At 38.4% G+C, this 15,571-nt stretch overlaps 1 protein-coding gene across 1 annotated transcript in view; it reads left to right on the forward strand.

Moving 5' to 3' along the window:
- MAP3K15 (mitogen-activated protein kinase kinase kinase 15) overlaps nt 1–15,571 on the forward strand; it is a 98,868-nt gene that overhangs the window by 22,179 nt on the left and 61,118 nt on the right. Inside the window, exons 4-6 of the mRNA XM_053916978.1 lie at nt 2,698–2,891; nt 7,710–7,878; nt 9,717–9,823. Of these exons, the coding sequence (XP_053772953.1) occupies nt 2,698–2,891; nt 7,710–7,878; nt 9,717–9,823 (470 nt within the window). The remainder of the gene's footprint in view (nt 1–2,697; nt 2,892–7,709; nt 7,879–9,716; nt 9,824–15,571) is intronic.

Raw genomic sequence — 15,571 nt, forward strand, 5'->3', positions numbered from 1 at the left:
AGTTAGGAACTAAAAACTTAAGGACTGATTCCTCCCTTCCCTAATTTCACAGTGTTAGAGACCAGTGGCCTTTGCTCTCTGACCTCACTTTATCAGAATCATCCATTTTGGAAATACTGAAAGAGTGTTTGGAATAAGGGTTTACATATTAATGTACCTAGCATACTGTTTCTCATGTGCCTATATGTAGGAAATTAAGCTGCCTTTGTAAAATTTGTTTTAATGAGCTAGATTATTGAGATGTTTCCATTTATAAATGTAACAATTACAAATATCCAAGCCTGGTTCACTTTTAAACATGTATTATGCTAATCAGTGGTTTTTCTTTCTAATTTCTGGTCTACCCACAAACAAAAGTCTGAATGTGTGCCAACATTTGAGGGTGTTTGGGCCTTTTTTTCTTTGTAAGAACAAAAGTACTACATTCAAGAGCCTGTGCTTTCATTGGGAAATTTATGAATTGCCTTTTTAAATGTAGTCACTAGCTCTAGTTTTTTTTTGTAAAATTTCTTGAAGTTTTATATACTTTAGGAAAGATTGTCTCAAAGGACTATTTTGACTTTCTCAAGGCTCCAGATTCCTGCCGTCTCCTCAGTCCTATTCATTAAACTCATTCAGTTGCTTTGAGAATTCATGTATTCCCTCTTGTTCTACTCATTTTTCTCTATGGCTAAATATTTGCTCAAAGGATCAGATGCCCTGTCAGCTGTGGGCAGGCCTTCATCGGCCTCTGCTGCTGCTGCTCTGCCCACCTCAGTCACAATCTGTGACAGCACAGAACATGTATGTATTTGTCAAAATCTTATTTTTTCACACCTCATTATTTAGGATTTGAGGAGGACTGAAGCAGTTTACTTTTTTGCTATTTGGAAAGAATAGGTTTGCTAAAGGGAAGATTACAAGCAAAATTTCAGCAGAAATGTTTGTTTTGGAAATATATTAGGATGTATAAGAATTCTACAAATAACCCTCCATGTGATCTCCATTTCTGTGGTTCTGTTCCTGTTCTAGTTGTTTGCTTAGTTTGCTTTTGTTTTTGTTTTAGGTGTGGTTGTTAATAACTGTGAGTTTGCTGTCATTCTTACTGTTCATATTTTTTATCTTCTTTTTCTTAGATAAGTCCCTTTAACATTTCATATAATAAGGGCTTGGTGATGATGAACTCCTTTAACTTGACCTTATCTGAGAAGCACTTTATCTTCCCTTCCATTCTAAATGATAGCTTTGCTGGATACAGTAATCTTGGATGTAGGTCCTTGCCTTTCATGATTTGGAATACTTCTTGCCAGCCCCTTCTTGCCTGTAAGGTCTCGTGGGAGGGGGAGAGAGGGGGGAAAGGTACAGAGAATAAGTAGCATAAATGATAGGTGTAAAATAGACAGGGGGAGGGTAAGAATAGTGTAGGAAATGTAGAAGCCAAACAACTTATAAGTCTGACCCATGGACATGAACTATAGGGGGGGAATGTGGGAGGGAGGGGGTGGGCAGGATGGAGTGGAGTGAGGGGGGGAAATGGGACAACTGTAATAGCATAATCAATAAATATATTTAAAAAAGGAATTCTACAAATAGATAGGATTCTTGCACCTTCAATTTGCCTACTTGTAGTGGAGGTTCAGGGTTATTTAGTTTTGTACTTTTGTTATTATTACTTTTTGCAATGTTATATTGTTTAAAGAAGCTGAGAGGAGAAAGGAAAATTAGTATATATTTACAGAGTTTGCTATACTGACCTTTTTGTTTACCATTTCTGATTTTTATTCTATTTATTTCTGTGATAGAGTTTCTTCCCTACAAGTGGGAACTGGGTAGAGAAATGGAACCCTGGTCCTCTTGACCACACTTGCCTGGAAGAGAGCTTCTATTAACACAGGGCTGTAGTGATTGAAAATGCTGTTATCATCTTAGAGTGGAGGTTAGGGGTGAGAGGGAGCCCCATATTCTTGGCTGTACCTACCCAGGGTAGAACTTCTGTCACTTTGGGCTAGAGGGTAGAGGAAGAGCAGGCTATAGCTCAAATGCTAGACTCTCATTGTTCTTACCAAGTAAATTTTCTTGAATAAATGTTTCTCCATTTGGTGTATGTTCTTCAAGACAATTTATAGTGACTTTAAATATTTTCTTAATAATTGTTACTAGTTACGATTTTTTCTCTGGGGAGAGGATCTGAGGAGCTCCTCACACCCCTAGTGTAGCTCTAGCTTTTTGAAAATAGCAACCTTCAGTTTTTCAAAGATATTTTACCTTCTAGACTTCACTGATCCACACATCCCTTTCGCCTTCTTAGTCTGAAATGTGCAGGCTTTCTTTTTTTTTTTAAACCATAAACTCAACCAATTTCAGATAGAAGAACAAATATATGTCACACATGTATTTGTAAATAGTTCCCCAATGTTGCAAGTTTTTCCAAGGCTTCTGTTTCATATGAGATCATGGTATTTGCATAGTTCTCTCTGAAATTAATGAATTTAACTTTGAATAGGCTGTATCCCTTATTTGAATTTTATTCTTGGCGAAAGTGTGTTTCCCAAGATATGTCAATATTATGCAAAAATTCCTAGATAATTCCACTAGTTTTAAAAATATAAGAAGTGAGATGAATTATTTCTGACACCATATAAATTCCTTAAAACTTAGTGAAGGGATAGTAATTAAAAGTTTGTAATTTTGTGAAACCTCTTTGTTTCCCTTTTCCAGGTATATACTGGAAATTATTATTTCATCTCGTACATCATTAAACCATGCACTGATTACAGTTGCGGCCAGAGCGATTCCCAGAGGCTTTCATTGGAGTACATGCAGCGCAACATGGTCACCATCACGGGTCCCCTGTGTGTGCCCCTGTTGGACAGGTTCAGCAGCCTCCTCAAGGACATCCACATGACCTCATGGTAATTCCCCTCAGCCATCAACAACCCTGGGAGCTTTGCCACAATCTTTCTTTCACATTCACGGAGGTGATGTGCCCTCAAAAGACCATAGTGTCCAGAGAATGGGGAATCCCGGCAATCATTTTAAGTCATCCTGAAATGTATTGTTTCCTACACTGAGTTGGGCCATTGAGGTGTAGCCAAAAGAGAATAAAACTGGAGATAGGAGGTCAGGGTTGACCTTGTGTTTGGCCTCAACTCTCTGTGTGACCTTCACAACTTCTCTGTAATCATTTCTCATATAGACAGTAAGGAAGTTAAATCAGTGATTTTTCTTAATGTTCTGAGAGTCAGTGTTTTAAGATCATTTCTGAAGATGATTTCCTCCCCTCCACACTACATTCAGTTATTGAGGTTGTTAAAGTGCCTCAGCATGGTCATTCTGACCGTAAGTTTTTGTGCTATAAAGGTTGGGATGCACTGAATCCAGCTGAAGCCAACCTGACCTCAGGATGTCCTGTGACATGTTCTTTGTAGATTGATGTTGGATAAGGTGGAGAATACTGATTCAGAAGTGGGCAGGTTTGGGTTTGAATCCTAGCTCAAGCAATTCCTTGCTGTATATACTTGTAAAGTCAGCTCACCTCTTTGTTCCTCAGTGCTTAAGAAACCATGTCTTAAAATGTTCTTACTCTAAAACTTAAAGGCAGAAAAATGGTTCTACTTAAGCAAAGGATCCACTTATTTCACTTGTAGCCAATTTAAAGGATTTACTTCTGTAAATTATGTCACAAGGAGAAGGATTTGTCTTTCTAAAACAAATAAAAATGCAAAGCACTGGCTGAACTGACTTGAAATGTAAAGGACCACATGTCCCACTTTGGCTCAAATCATGATTCCCTGAACTGTGGAGTATAACTTCTGTAGTATTGGTATATAATAGGTATATTATATAGGTACACTCTAGTTAACAGTCTGTTCTCTTTTTCTACCCCATCACCACTTCTCTGGACACAAAGTTTCTTCTACAAACTTTATGGGAAAAGAAGACTGAAAAACCAAACATCTGTGACCACATGCCAACATAGAAAACAAATGGGGAACTTTTGTGGTGCATTCCTGGAAAACCTCATTTAATCTCACCTTGCTATCAATCATCTTGCTAGATGAATATTTTAGTAAGGAAAAGTACAGGAAAAAAGTCTCCCAGTATCATCTTCTCAGATCTGACAAGGGGATAGGCTAGCTTGAATCAGCCAGATGGGCAAGGTGTTTTCCAGAAGTGGACTCAAGTTTGTTTCTTATTCAGTGTATATATGTATCAGAAGGAAAACAACTCTTTTGATTTGGTTTAATTTTAAAGGACTTGAAATATCTGTTGGTTGATTCCACCCCTTGAGCTGGCAGATACCTGACAATGGTTAGTGAGAGGGTAAATGGTGCTTATGATTTAAAAACATCCATAATGAAGATGGCAAAGTTGTTGGCTCAAGTGCCAACTCTTAATTGATAAAGGCTACCTGGAGCCCTGTGCTAAAAGGGAATTAGAAGCCATTTCCAAGTTCACATTAATTAGTAACATCTTCCCTGGTTGGCAGAGGCAGAAATGGCTGCGTGCTTATTATGTATACATGTCCTCAAGCCATACTCAATTCAGTGTTTTGTTTATTTACTTACAAGTTACTGTTCTTACTAGGTTTCTTAGTTTATTAAAACTACTTTTCAGAATTACCCTTGAAAACAAAACCAAAGTATAACTTTTTATTTGTCAGGCTAAACTAATGACCCCTTAATAACTTTGATGTCTTTATAGTTCACCAAATGAATGATGGCTGTCATCCAAGTTAATGACTCGTTAGATTAATAATAGAATTTTATGCTCAATAATAGAATTTTTAAAACGAGATTGTATTTATTTATTTTTAGAGAGAGGGGAAGGGCGGGAGAAAGAGAGCGAGAGAAGCATCAATGTGTGGTTGCCTCTTGTGCTCCCCATACTGGGGACCTGGCCCACAACCCAGGCACGTGCCCTAGACTGGGAATCAATCCGGTGACCCTTTGGTTCACAGGCTGGTGCTCAATCCACTGAGCCACACCAGCCAGGGCTCAATAACAGAATTTAAACACTGGTAAAATCTGCTAATTTGCTTTTCATTGGGGTTATAAGCAATAGACAAATAAGGAAATAAAAGATTAAAGCAATGCACTGATATTTTTATATCACAGTACTTTCTGTGGGGCATCACGTCCTTCTTTAAATGTTTAAGACTTCTTATTATCAGCATTGGACCAGGCTGTGTATTGTATACACACTTATTTGCCATAATTTTATAATTATTATAAGTAACAGTTCTGACTAGCTATGGACTTCCAGTCTCGATGGAGGCGTAGATAAACACACTTCACCTCCTCACGCAATCACGGAAAGAATTACACCTAGACATCAAAACAAATAACACCCAGAACTGTCAGAAAATGGAGCTGTATGGAAGTACAACAATCAAGAATTAAAGAAGCCACATTCATCCAGACGGGTAGGAGGGGCAGAGATGCAGAGATGGGCAGAGACGCAGTGTGGCGCAGAGAAATGGTAGCAGTGGAACAGGCAGTCCCACACTCATGTGTGGTAGGTAAAAATCAGGAGGGATACCTTGAGAGCCAGTGATCCCAGCCCCAGGCCAGACTGCATATCCCAGGATTTCAGCATCAGGAAGATAAGTCCCCATAACTTCTGGCTGTAAAAACCGGTGGGGTTTGCAACAGCAGAAGAAACTGCTGGATCTTCAGGACACTCTGCTTGAAGAGCCCACACAGACTTAAAATGTATGAAGACCCACCCCCACTGGGATTCAGCACCAGGGCAACTGCTGGAAAGGTGCCAATCGCACAGGCCAAGTGCCAGGCAAACCTCAGGAAACCAGGCAGTGGCATTGTCCCTTCTCCAAGCCCTCCCCCAATACAGAGCCACAAAGCAGTGAAGCAGGTTGCTCTGCCCTGGTGATTACCTAAGGCTCCACCCCACAATTTCCAGGTGCTTTTTCTATAATAGGCCATGCTACTAAGGGAGTCAGTCAAAGCAGCTCTACCTAATACACAGAAACAAACATGGGGAGGCTGCCAAATTGAGGAGACAAAGAAATATGGTCCAAATGAAAGAAAAGAACAAAACTCCAGATGTAGAACTAATCAAAATGGAGATAAGCAGTCTGATAGATTGCTTATCAGATGCAGAGTTCAAACCACTGTGGTGCAGAGTTCAAAGAGGATGCTCAAAGAACTCATTAAATATGGCAACAAAATAAAAAAGACCCAAGCAGAAATGAAGGTTACACTGAGTGAAATAAAGAAAAATCTACAGGGAACCAACAGTGAAGGGGATAAAGCCAGGGCCAAATCAATGATTTGGAATGTAAGGAAGACATAAGCATTCAACCAGAACAGCAAGAAGAAAAAAGAATTTAAAAAGACGAAGAGAGGCTTAGGAACCTCTGGGACGTCTCCAAACATACCAACATCCTAATCATAGGGATGCCAGAAGGAGCAGAGGAAGAGCAAGAAATTGAAAACTTATTTGAAAAAATAATTAAAGAAAACTTCCCTAATTTGGTGAAGGAAATAGACGTACAAGTCCAGGAAGCACAGAGAGTCCCAAACAAGTTGGACCCAAAGAGGACCACACCAAGATACATCATAATTAAAATACCAAAAGTTAAAGAGAATCTTAAAACAGCAAGAGAAAAATCAGAGAGTTACCTGCAAAGGAGTTCCCATAAGACCGTCAACTGATTTCTCAAAAGAAACTTTGCAGGCTAGAAGGGAGTGGCAAGGAATATTCAAAGTGATGAAAAGCAAGGACCTACAACCTAGATTACTCTATCCAGCAAACCTATCATTTAGAATGGAAGGGCAGATAAAGTGTTTCCCAGACAACGTAAAACTAAATGAGTTGATCATCACCAAGCCATTATTATATGAAATGTTAAAGGGACTTATTTAAGAAGAAGATCACAACTATGAACATTAAAAGGGCAACAAACTCACAACTATCAACAACTGAATCTAAAAAAAAACTAAGCAAAGTAAATGAAATATGTATATGTAATGTAAAAAATTTTTAAACTACTTTCTGTCTACCTGACAATTGTGAAAACTATTAGTAAATAGTAATATGTCTATTCAGATATAAAACAAGTTTATCTTTAAAACAATGGAATTTTCATTAATTTTTTTTACATATTCAAATAAAAAAACTAAGCAAACAAACAAAACAGAAACAGAATCATAGATACAGAAATCATTTGGAAGTTTATTAGCTGGGAGGGGGAAGGGGGATAATGGGGGAAAAGGAGCAGGGATTAAGAAGCATAATTGGTAGGAAAAAATAGATGGGAGGGGGGATGTTAAGAATAGTATAGGAAATAGAGAAGCCAAAAAAATTATATGCATGACCCACGGACATGAACTAAGGAAATTGCTGGAGGGAATGGGGGTACCAGGCAGAGGAGGACAAATGGGGAAAAATTGGAACAACTGTAATAACATAATAAAATACATATTTTTAAAAAGTAACAGTTCTTGTTCTCATGTGTTCTCTTTTTCTAAAGACTAGTATTTCATTGAGTTTGCTCTGTTTTTTAAATGAAGAGCCTAATTTTACTCTCTATACTTAACTCATTTCAGCTACTTAGTGGGTTCATAGTTCTACCACTTGGCAATGCCCAGTCTCCATGAAACAGTTACTTGAAAAGTGGACAACAAATTTAAATCACTCTGTGGTCTCTTTAAGTTGACCTGGATGCATGGAGATGCAACCTGATGTTTTCATGTTTCTCTCTCCAGTTTTTATTATGAAGAAACTTTGTTAAATGATATCCAGAGAGCCAGAGAGAAATATCAGGACAAAGAACTGGCGAAGGAGCTGGCTTGGATCAAACTCCGCATAGATAATACCGAAGTTCTGAGTTCAGATATCATCATTAATTTACTGCAGTCCTACCGTGATATCCAGGTATGAAATACACTTATCTGAGGCTAACACATGCTGAGTTCTTCCTTGGCATGAGGAATTCCTTATATGAAGTACTCTTATACGAGGTACATGGTTAGGTAGCTGTTTTATAGACAAAAGTGGTATGTGGCTAGGCTGTAGGTCATCTAGTATATCTGTTGTGGTGTAAATATTGGAGAAGGCTTTATCCTATCAGATGGCCACTCCAACAAAACAACCAGAAATGCAGAATTTAACAGTTTATATGCACTTTAAGGTAGGCATTGTTCTAAGCCCTTTGTGAATCTTAATTTATTTAATCCTCATCACAAGCCTGTGAGGTGAATACTCTGATTATCCCCATTTTACAAATGAAGAACATGAGGCACAGAGAAATTAAGTGACTTTCCCAAGGTCACATAGCAGTTGGCAAAATCAAGGTTCAAACTAAGGCTCCATTGTCCTTGCTCTTAACTCCTCTGCTGTGTTGCTTCCTTTAGGCCATTGTCATTTCCTTCTTTGTTTACCATCGCCCATCAGTGATAGGGAGAAAAGGAGTAGCAGGTGCACATCCATGACCCAGGGAATGAAAATGTTTATTCTAAGCCAAATGTCAGAGACTTCAGGAGAGTTACTGAGACAGGAGTGGGATGTGGCATCATGAAGGAAATCAGGCATGTCCTCCCTCCAAGTTGAACGATACTGAGCCATTTCTAAGGATGTCTTGCCAGCCTTCCCTTTGGAGGAATGTACAAAGGCAAAGTACCTTATCTGCATAATTCCAAAGCCATAAAGATTGTTGCCTACAGGTCTTTAAAGAGAGAGGCATCCATTGTGCCACTAGCAATAGACAGATACATCTAATTGATTTTAATAGGATTATAACAATGATTAGATTATGCCCCCTGGGACAAGAGAATGGGGATGACCTTTTTTGAAGTCTTTGTTCCCGAGCTGCTGGTTTCTTCCTGTCCTTGCCTTCACACATCTCTTCTTTTTATAGCCTTCCATTGGTGGGGGTCTCAGGTTCAAAGGTGAGCCAGAAGCTTTTTGGAATACACAGCCTTCCCTTTCCTTAGGCAACTGCATTCAGGCGTGGAGCCACAAAACAGGCATGGGATTTCAGTGGGAAGTCCTGTGCTGTGTCTGGCTGTCAGCAAGTTGGCCTGTAGCAGTGATTCTAAGCCTGGCTGAAAGGATAGCAAATGGCACCTCTCATAGGAGACCCAGCTGAGACAAACATGGTAGCAATTTCCCCCTAGGTAATTATGCAGTGGTTCTCAACTGGAGGACATGTGGCAGTTTCTTGGGACATTTTTGGTTGTCACATCTCAGAGGGGAGGGGGAGGGAAGTGCTCCTGGCATGTAGTAGCTAGAGGCCAGGGATGCTGTTTAACATCCCACAGTGTACAGGACAGTGCCCCATAATACAGAATAATCCAGCCCCAATGTGTCAATAGTGCCAAGGCCAACAAACCCTGGTTTAGATGGATTCATTTGTTTCTGCTAAAATAGGAAGGACTCAGATGTTTCTTCCCTTTATGTGGTGAGTGACACTAAGATTTCTTGTATGTTTATGGCCAGCTTATTTTAACCCACAGCTGTGCTGGTGGTGGTAACTCTACTACTGGGCTGTAAGTAACTTCAGTAAATGTAGTCTCTAGCTGGGTGGCCATGTACCCATCCAAACTCGGTTACCATGGGTTTGGAAGATAATTAAAGTTTGCCACATTCAACTTTATATTTAAATACCTAGGCTGTCTCACAGCCTGGGTATTTAGTTGTGTTATAACTTTTCAGAAAAATCTCTGAAGATCTGTGTTTCCTCTCTTTCTCACCTTGGGATCTCTTGCCAACAGGACTATAATGCAATGGTGAAGCTGGTAGAAAGACTGGAAATCATGCCTACATGTGATTTGACCGATCAACATAGTATTAAATTCCACTATGCATTTGCACTGAATAGGTAAGGATAATAATGAGTTTTGAAACAAGCAACCTGTTATATTCTGCTTCCTTCATTTACTCAACACTCATTGAATATAAATCAGATCATGTGCTCAATGTCAAGTTTATGAAATGGATAAGGCATGAAAATGTCAAGGTTATGAAAATGAACAAGGTCTTGGTATTCAGGGACTTTGTCTTTAGAACATATATTCTAGCTGTGAGGTCAGCCATGTAGCTAAATCTCACTACCTTAGATATAGGCCTTAATGAGCTTTGTCCGAAGTGCTGTGGAAGCATAGCAGAGAGAGGAAGTCATTCTTATTGGTCATTTTCTGGGGTCTTTTGGGCTGATATTTGAATACTCAGTAAGAATTACCTCATGGACAAGAAAAGGTGTGGGATGGGGGTATTTAAAAAGGTCATCCAATTTGGCCAGAATGGAAGACTGAGCACAGAGTTCTTTATGTGCAGTGTGTGTCTTCAGAGAACAGTCAGTGTGAACAGAACACAAGTTGCAGGTGAAACAAATGAATACAGTGAGGCTCAGCATGGAGGATGGGACTATGTCTTAAAAGGACCTTGTATACATGAATAAGGAGTTGATAGTATGTTGTACTCTGTGGGAGACCAGTGTATTTTTTTCTTATTTTATTCTTGTTAAAGTACAGTTTTCTGCCTTTTCCCTCACCACTCCCCACCACCCCAGCCATCTCCACTTCCCTCCTCTGTTTCCACCCCTCCTTGGTTTTGTCCATGTGTCCTTTATAGTTGTTCCTGTAAGCCCTTCACCCTATTCCCCCTATTATGCCCTCCCCTCTCCCCTTTGGTTACTGTCCTTTTGTTCTTAATTTCAATGTCTTTGGTTATATTTTGCTTGCTTGATTGTTTTGTTGATTATGTTCCAGTTAAAGGTGAGATCATATGGCATTTGCCCCTCACTGCCTGGCTTATTTCACTTAGCACAATGCTCTCCAGTTCCATCCATACTGTCACAAAGAGTATGAGCTCCTTCTTCTTTCTATTGTGTAGAATTCCATTGTGTAAATATACCATAGTTTTTTGATCCATTCATTTACTGATGGGCACTTAGGCTACTCCCAGCACTTGACTATTGTAAATAGTGCTGCTGTGAACATTGGGGTGCATAGGTTCATTTGGATTGTTGTTTCAGGGTTCTTACGATATAATCCTAACAGTTGAATTGCTGGGTCAGAAAGTAGTTCCTTTTTAGTTTTCTGAGGAAATTCTGTACTGTTTTCCATAGTGGTTGTACCAGTCTGTAATCCTACCAACAGTGCGCTAGGGTTCCCTTTTCTCCACATCCTCTCCAACACTTGTTGTATGTTGCTTTGTTTATGATGGCCATTCTCACCAGTGTGAAGTAGTATCTCATTGTGGTTTTAATTTGCATCTCTCTGATGGCCAGAGATACTGAGCATCTTTTCATATGTCTCTGGGCCAGCTGTATGTCCTCCTTAGAGAAGTGTCTGTTCAAGTCTTTTGCACATCTTTTATTGGGTTGCTTGTCTTCTTAGAGTGGAGTCATGTGAGTTCTTTATATATTTTGGAGATCAAACCCTTGTCTGAGGTATCATTAGCAAATATGTTTTCCCATACTGTTGGTTCTCTTTTTGTTTTAATGCTGTTTTTGTTAGCTGTGCAGAAAGAAGCTTTTTATTCTGATGAGATCCCATTTGTTTATCCTTTCCTTTATGTCCCTTGCTCTAGGGGACATATCAGTGAAAATATTGCTACGTGGAATAGCTGATATTTTCCTGCCTATGTTTTCCTGAAGGACTTTTATGATGTCACAACTTATATTTAAGTCTTTTATCCACCTTGAATTTATTTTTGTGTATGGTGTAAGTTGGTGATCAAATTTCTTCTTTTTGCATGTAGCTGTCCAGCTCTCCCAACACCATTTGTTGAAGAGGCTATTTTTGCTCCATTTTATGCTGCTGCACCTTTTGTGAAATATTAATTGACTGTAGAGACTTGGGTTTATTTCTGGGCTGTCTGTTCTGTTCCATTGGTCCATGTGTCTGTTCTTATGCCTGTACCAGGCTGTTTTTATTACAGTGGTCTTGTAATACAGTTTGATATCAGGTATTGTGATCCTTCCTACAGGGATCTTCTTTCCCTATTAAGAAGTGTATTAATTTTTGAAGTGTTTGTTCTGTATCTGTGAAATATGCCATTGGCACTTTAAAAGGTAGTGTATTGAATCTATGAATTGCTTTGGGTAGTATGGACATTTTGATGATGTTAATTCTTCCAATCCATGAACATGGTGTATGTCTCCATTTGTTTGCGTCTTCCTTAATTTCTTTCTTCAGTGTTGCGTAGTTTTCTGAGTAAAGGTCTTTTACCTCCTTGGTTAGGTTTATTCCTAGGTACTTAATTTTTCTTGTTGCTATATCAAAAGCGATTTTTTTCCTGATTTCTGTTTCTGATATTTCATTGTTGATATACAAAAATGCCTTTAATTTCTGAATATTGACTTTGTATCCCGCTGTTTTGCCAAATTCATTTATTAGGTCAAGCAGTTTTTTGGTTGTGTCTATAGGATTTCCTATGTACACTATCATGTCATCTGCAAGCAATGACAGTTTTGTTTTATCTTTTCCAATTTGGATGACTTTTATTACCTTTTCTTGTCTGATTGCTGTGGCTAGGACTTCCAATGCTATGTTGAATAGAAGAAGTGAAAGTGGACAACCTTGTCTTCTTCCTGATCTTAGTGGGAAAGTTTTTAGTGTTTCCCATTGAGTATGATGTTGGCTGTAGGTCTCTTGTATATGGCCTTTATTAGGTTGAGGAATGCTGCCTCTATTTCTACTTTGCTGAGTGTTTTAATCATAAATGGGTGCTGTACCTTATCAAATGTTTTTTCTGCATCTGTTGATATGATCGTGTGATTTTTGTCTTTGCTTTTGTTTATGTGATGTATTATGTTTATTGATATGTGAATATTGTACCATCCTTGCATCCCCGGGATGAATCCCACTTGGTCATGGTGGATGATCTTTTTAACATATTGCTGGATGTGGTTTGCCAATATTTTGTTGAAGATTTTAGCATTTATGTTCATCAGCGATATTGGCCTGAAGTTTTCTTTCTTTGTTGTGTTTTTATCTGGTTTTGGGTTTAGGATGATGCTGGCTTCATAACAAGAGTTTGGGAGTCTTCCATATTCTTGGATTTTTTGGAATAGTCTGTGAAGGATAGGGGTTAGCTCTTCCTTAAATGCTTTGTAGAATTCTCCTGTGAAACCATCTGGTCCAGGGCTTTTATGTGTTGGGAGCATTTTTATTACTGCTTCAATTTCGTCAGCTGTTATTGGTCTGTTCAAGCTTTCTGCTTCTTCATTCAGTTTTGGAAGATTATATTTTTCTAGGAATGTGTCCATTTCACCTAGGTTTTCACATTTCTTGGCACATAGTTCTTTGTAGTAATTTCTTACAATCCTTTGTATCTCGGTGGTATCCGTTGTAGTCTCTCCTCTTTCATTTCTGATTGTCTTTATTTGGGTTCTCTCTCTTTTTTTCTTGATGAGTCTGCTTAAAGGCTTGTCGATTTTGTTTATCTTTTCAAAGAACCAGCTCCTAGATTTATTGATCCTTAGAATTGTGCTTTTAGTCTCTATGTCATTTAATTCTGCTTTGATCTTGGTTATTTCCTTTCTTCTACTTGCTCTGGGCTGTCTTTGTTGTTATTTCTCCAGTTCATGTAGGTGTAGGGTTAGGTTGTTTATTTGAAGTGTTTCTATCTTTTTTAGGTAGGCCTGTATTGCTATGAACTTCCCTCTCAGGACTGCCTTTGCTGTGTCCCATAAGTTTTGGGTGGTTGTGAGTTCATTTTCATTTGTTTCCAGAAACTTTTTTATTTCTTCCTTGATCTCATTCTTGGCCCCATTCATTGTTTAATAGCATGCCATTCAATCCCCATGAATTTGAATGTTTTTGAATTTTTTCCTTGAGGTTGATTCCTAGTTTCAGTCCCTTGTGGTCAGAGAAAATGCTTGATATGACTTCAATTTTCTTGAATTTGTTGAGGCTTGTTTTGTGTCCTGTCATGTGGTCTATCTTTGAAAATGTTCCATGTGCATTTGAAAATAATGTGTATTTTGCTTCTTTGGGATCGAAGGCTCTATATATATCAGTTAAGTCCATTTGATCTAGAACATTGTTCAGTGCCACAATATCTTTGTTGACATTTTGTTTGGAAGATCTATCCATTTTTGACAGTGGGGTGTTGAAATCCCCTACTATAATTGTGTTGCTGTCAATATCTTTCTTTTGAAGTCCTCCAAGATTCTCTTTATGTATTTGGGTGCTCTCCTATGTTGAGTGCATATATATTTACAATGTTTATGTCTTCTTGATGGATTCTTTCCTTGAGTATTATGAAGTGACCTTCTGGGTCTCTCTTTATGGCCCTTGTAATTCCTTCTAGTGTGTTTTTTATTTCCAAGATTTTATTGTTCATTTCTTCCTAATTTTTGTTTATAGTTTCTATTTCCTTTTTCATACTGTTGGTTCTTACTCGGTTCCTTGTAGATGTCTGTGAGTTTGTTGGGCATCTTTATAACCATTATTTTGAATTCTATATCTAATAGTTTACTTTCCTCGATTTCATTTAGCTCTTTTAGTGGGGCGTCTTCCATTCCTTTTGATTGCATGTTCTTTTTTTTGTGTCTCCGTTTTTGGTGACTCTTTGTTTCTGTGCTTCCTGATGTTTCACTTTGCTAACGGTCTTTGTAGGGTGAACTTCTATGGTAGGAATTCTATGGGGCTCAGTGGTGTGGTCTCTTTGATCTCCTTGTCTGGACACTCTAGGTTTGCCCTTCCTTCTGGTTCTGTGGGCTCTCTCGTTGTACTAGGGTTTTTACCTTTTTGTGGTTCCTTTGTTGGTGGTTTCTCTCCTCCAGCAGGTATACTGATGTTCACAGCTCCCACCTTATCTTGTATGTGATCAGTGGCAGGGGGTAGGCAAAATGGATTAAGAGAGTGGGAGAGTATTTTATGGGATTTAAAGTACCAACAAGTAGAGAAGAGATAGGAGATTCTTTGGATAAGTATAGTGTTAACTGTGATACTTCACCCAACTAGCCACTTTTTATAAAAGGTTAAAGAGGGATAAGACTCTCGTTAGAGGGGAGGATGATTGTGAGCTGAATCCAGAAAATAGAGTGCTTGTGCAAGGTTAGATGGTGAGATACAGTGAGAGTAAAGGATAGAAAGTATGTGTAGTGTGAGAGAGAATAGAGTTAACCACAATGATAATAATGCTCAGGATTAAAGTGTAGTGGGCTAAGATCAGGGAGGATTGCTGTGCTATGTACAATTGTATGGAACAACAATTATTTGCAATAGTACTGGAACAACAATAATATGACAAGAAATAATGATTTGGATAACCAGAATAGAAAGTACATGATCAAGAGTAGTGTGTTATCAGAACACCAGTGAAGTGAAAGAAGGAAAATTAAATACAATAAAGAGAGAATAAAGAAAACCAAACAATGCAATTAAACAGAGAAATAAAATGAGGAAAACTAAACATATGAAAGAAAAATTAAAAAAATACTAATAAAATAAAAATGGTAAAAATAATCTAAAAATGATAATAATACACATAAACAATAAAATGCCAGCTGTATGGGATAGCAAAGTGACATTTGTCTCAGTTTCTCAATTTTGGGGGTTAGCCTTGTGCTCCCTGTTTGGATCTATCTCTGGACCCTTTGTAACTGCAAGTCTTA

The sequence above is a fragment of the Desmodus rotundus genome, chromosome X (genome assembly GCF_022682495.2).
Source record: "Desmodus rotundus isolate HL8 chromosome X, HLdesRot8A.1, whole genome shotgun sequence".
Classification (NCBI taxonomy): domain Eukaryota; kingdom Metazoa; phylum Chordata; class Mammalia; order Chiroptera; family Phyllostomidae; genus Desmodus; species Desmodus rotundus.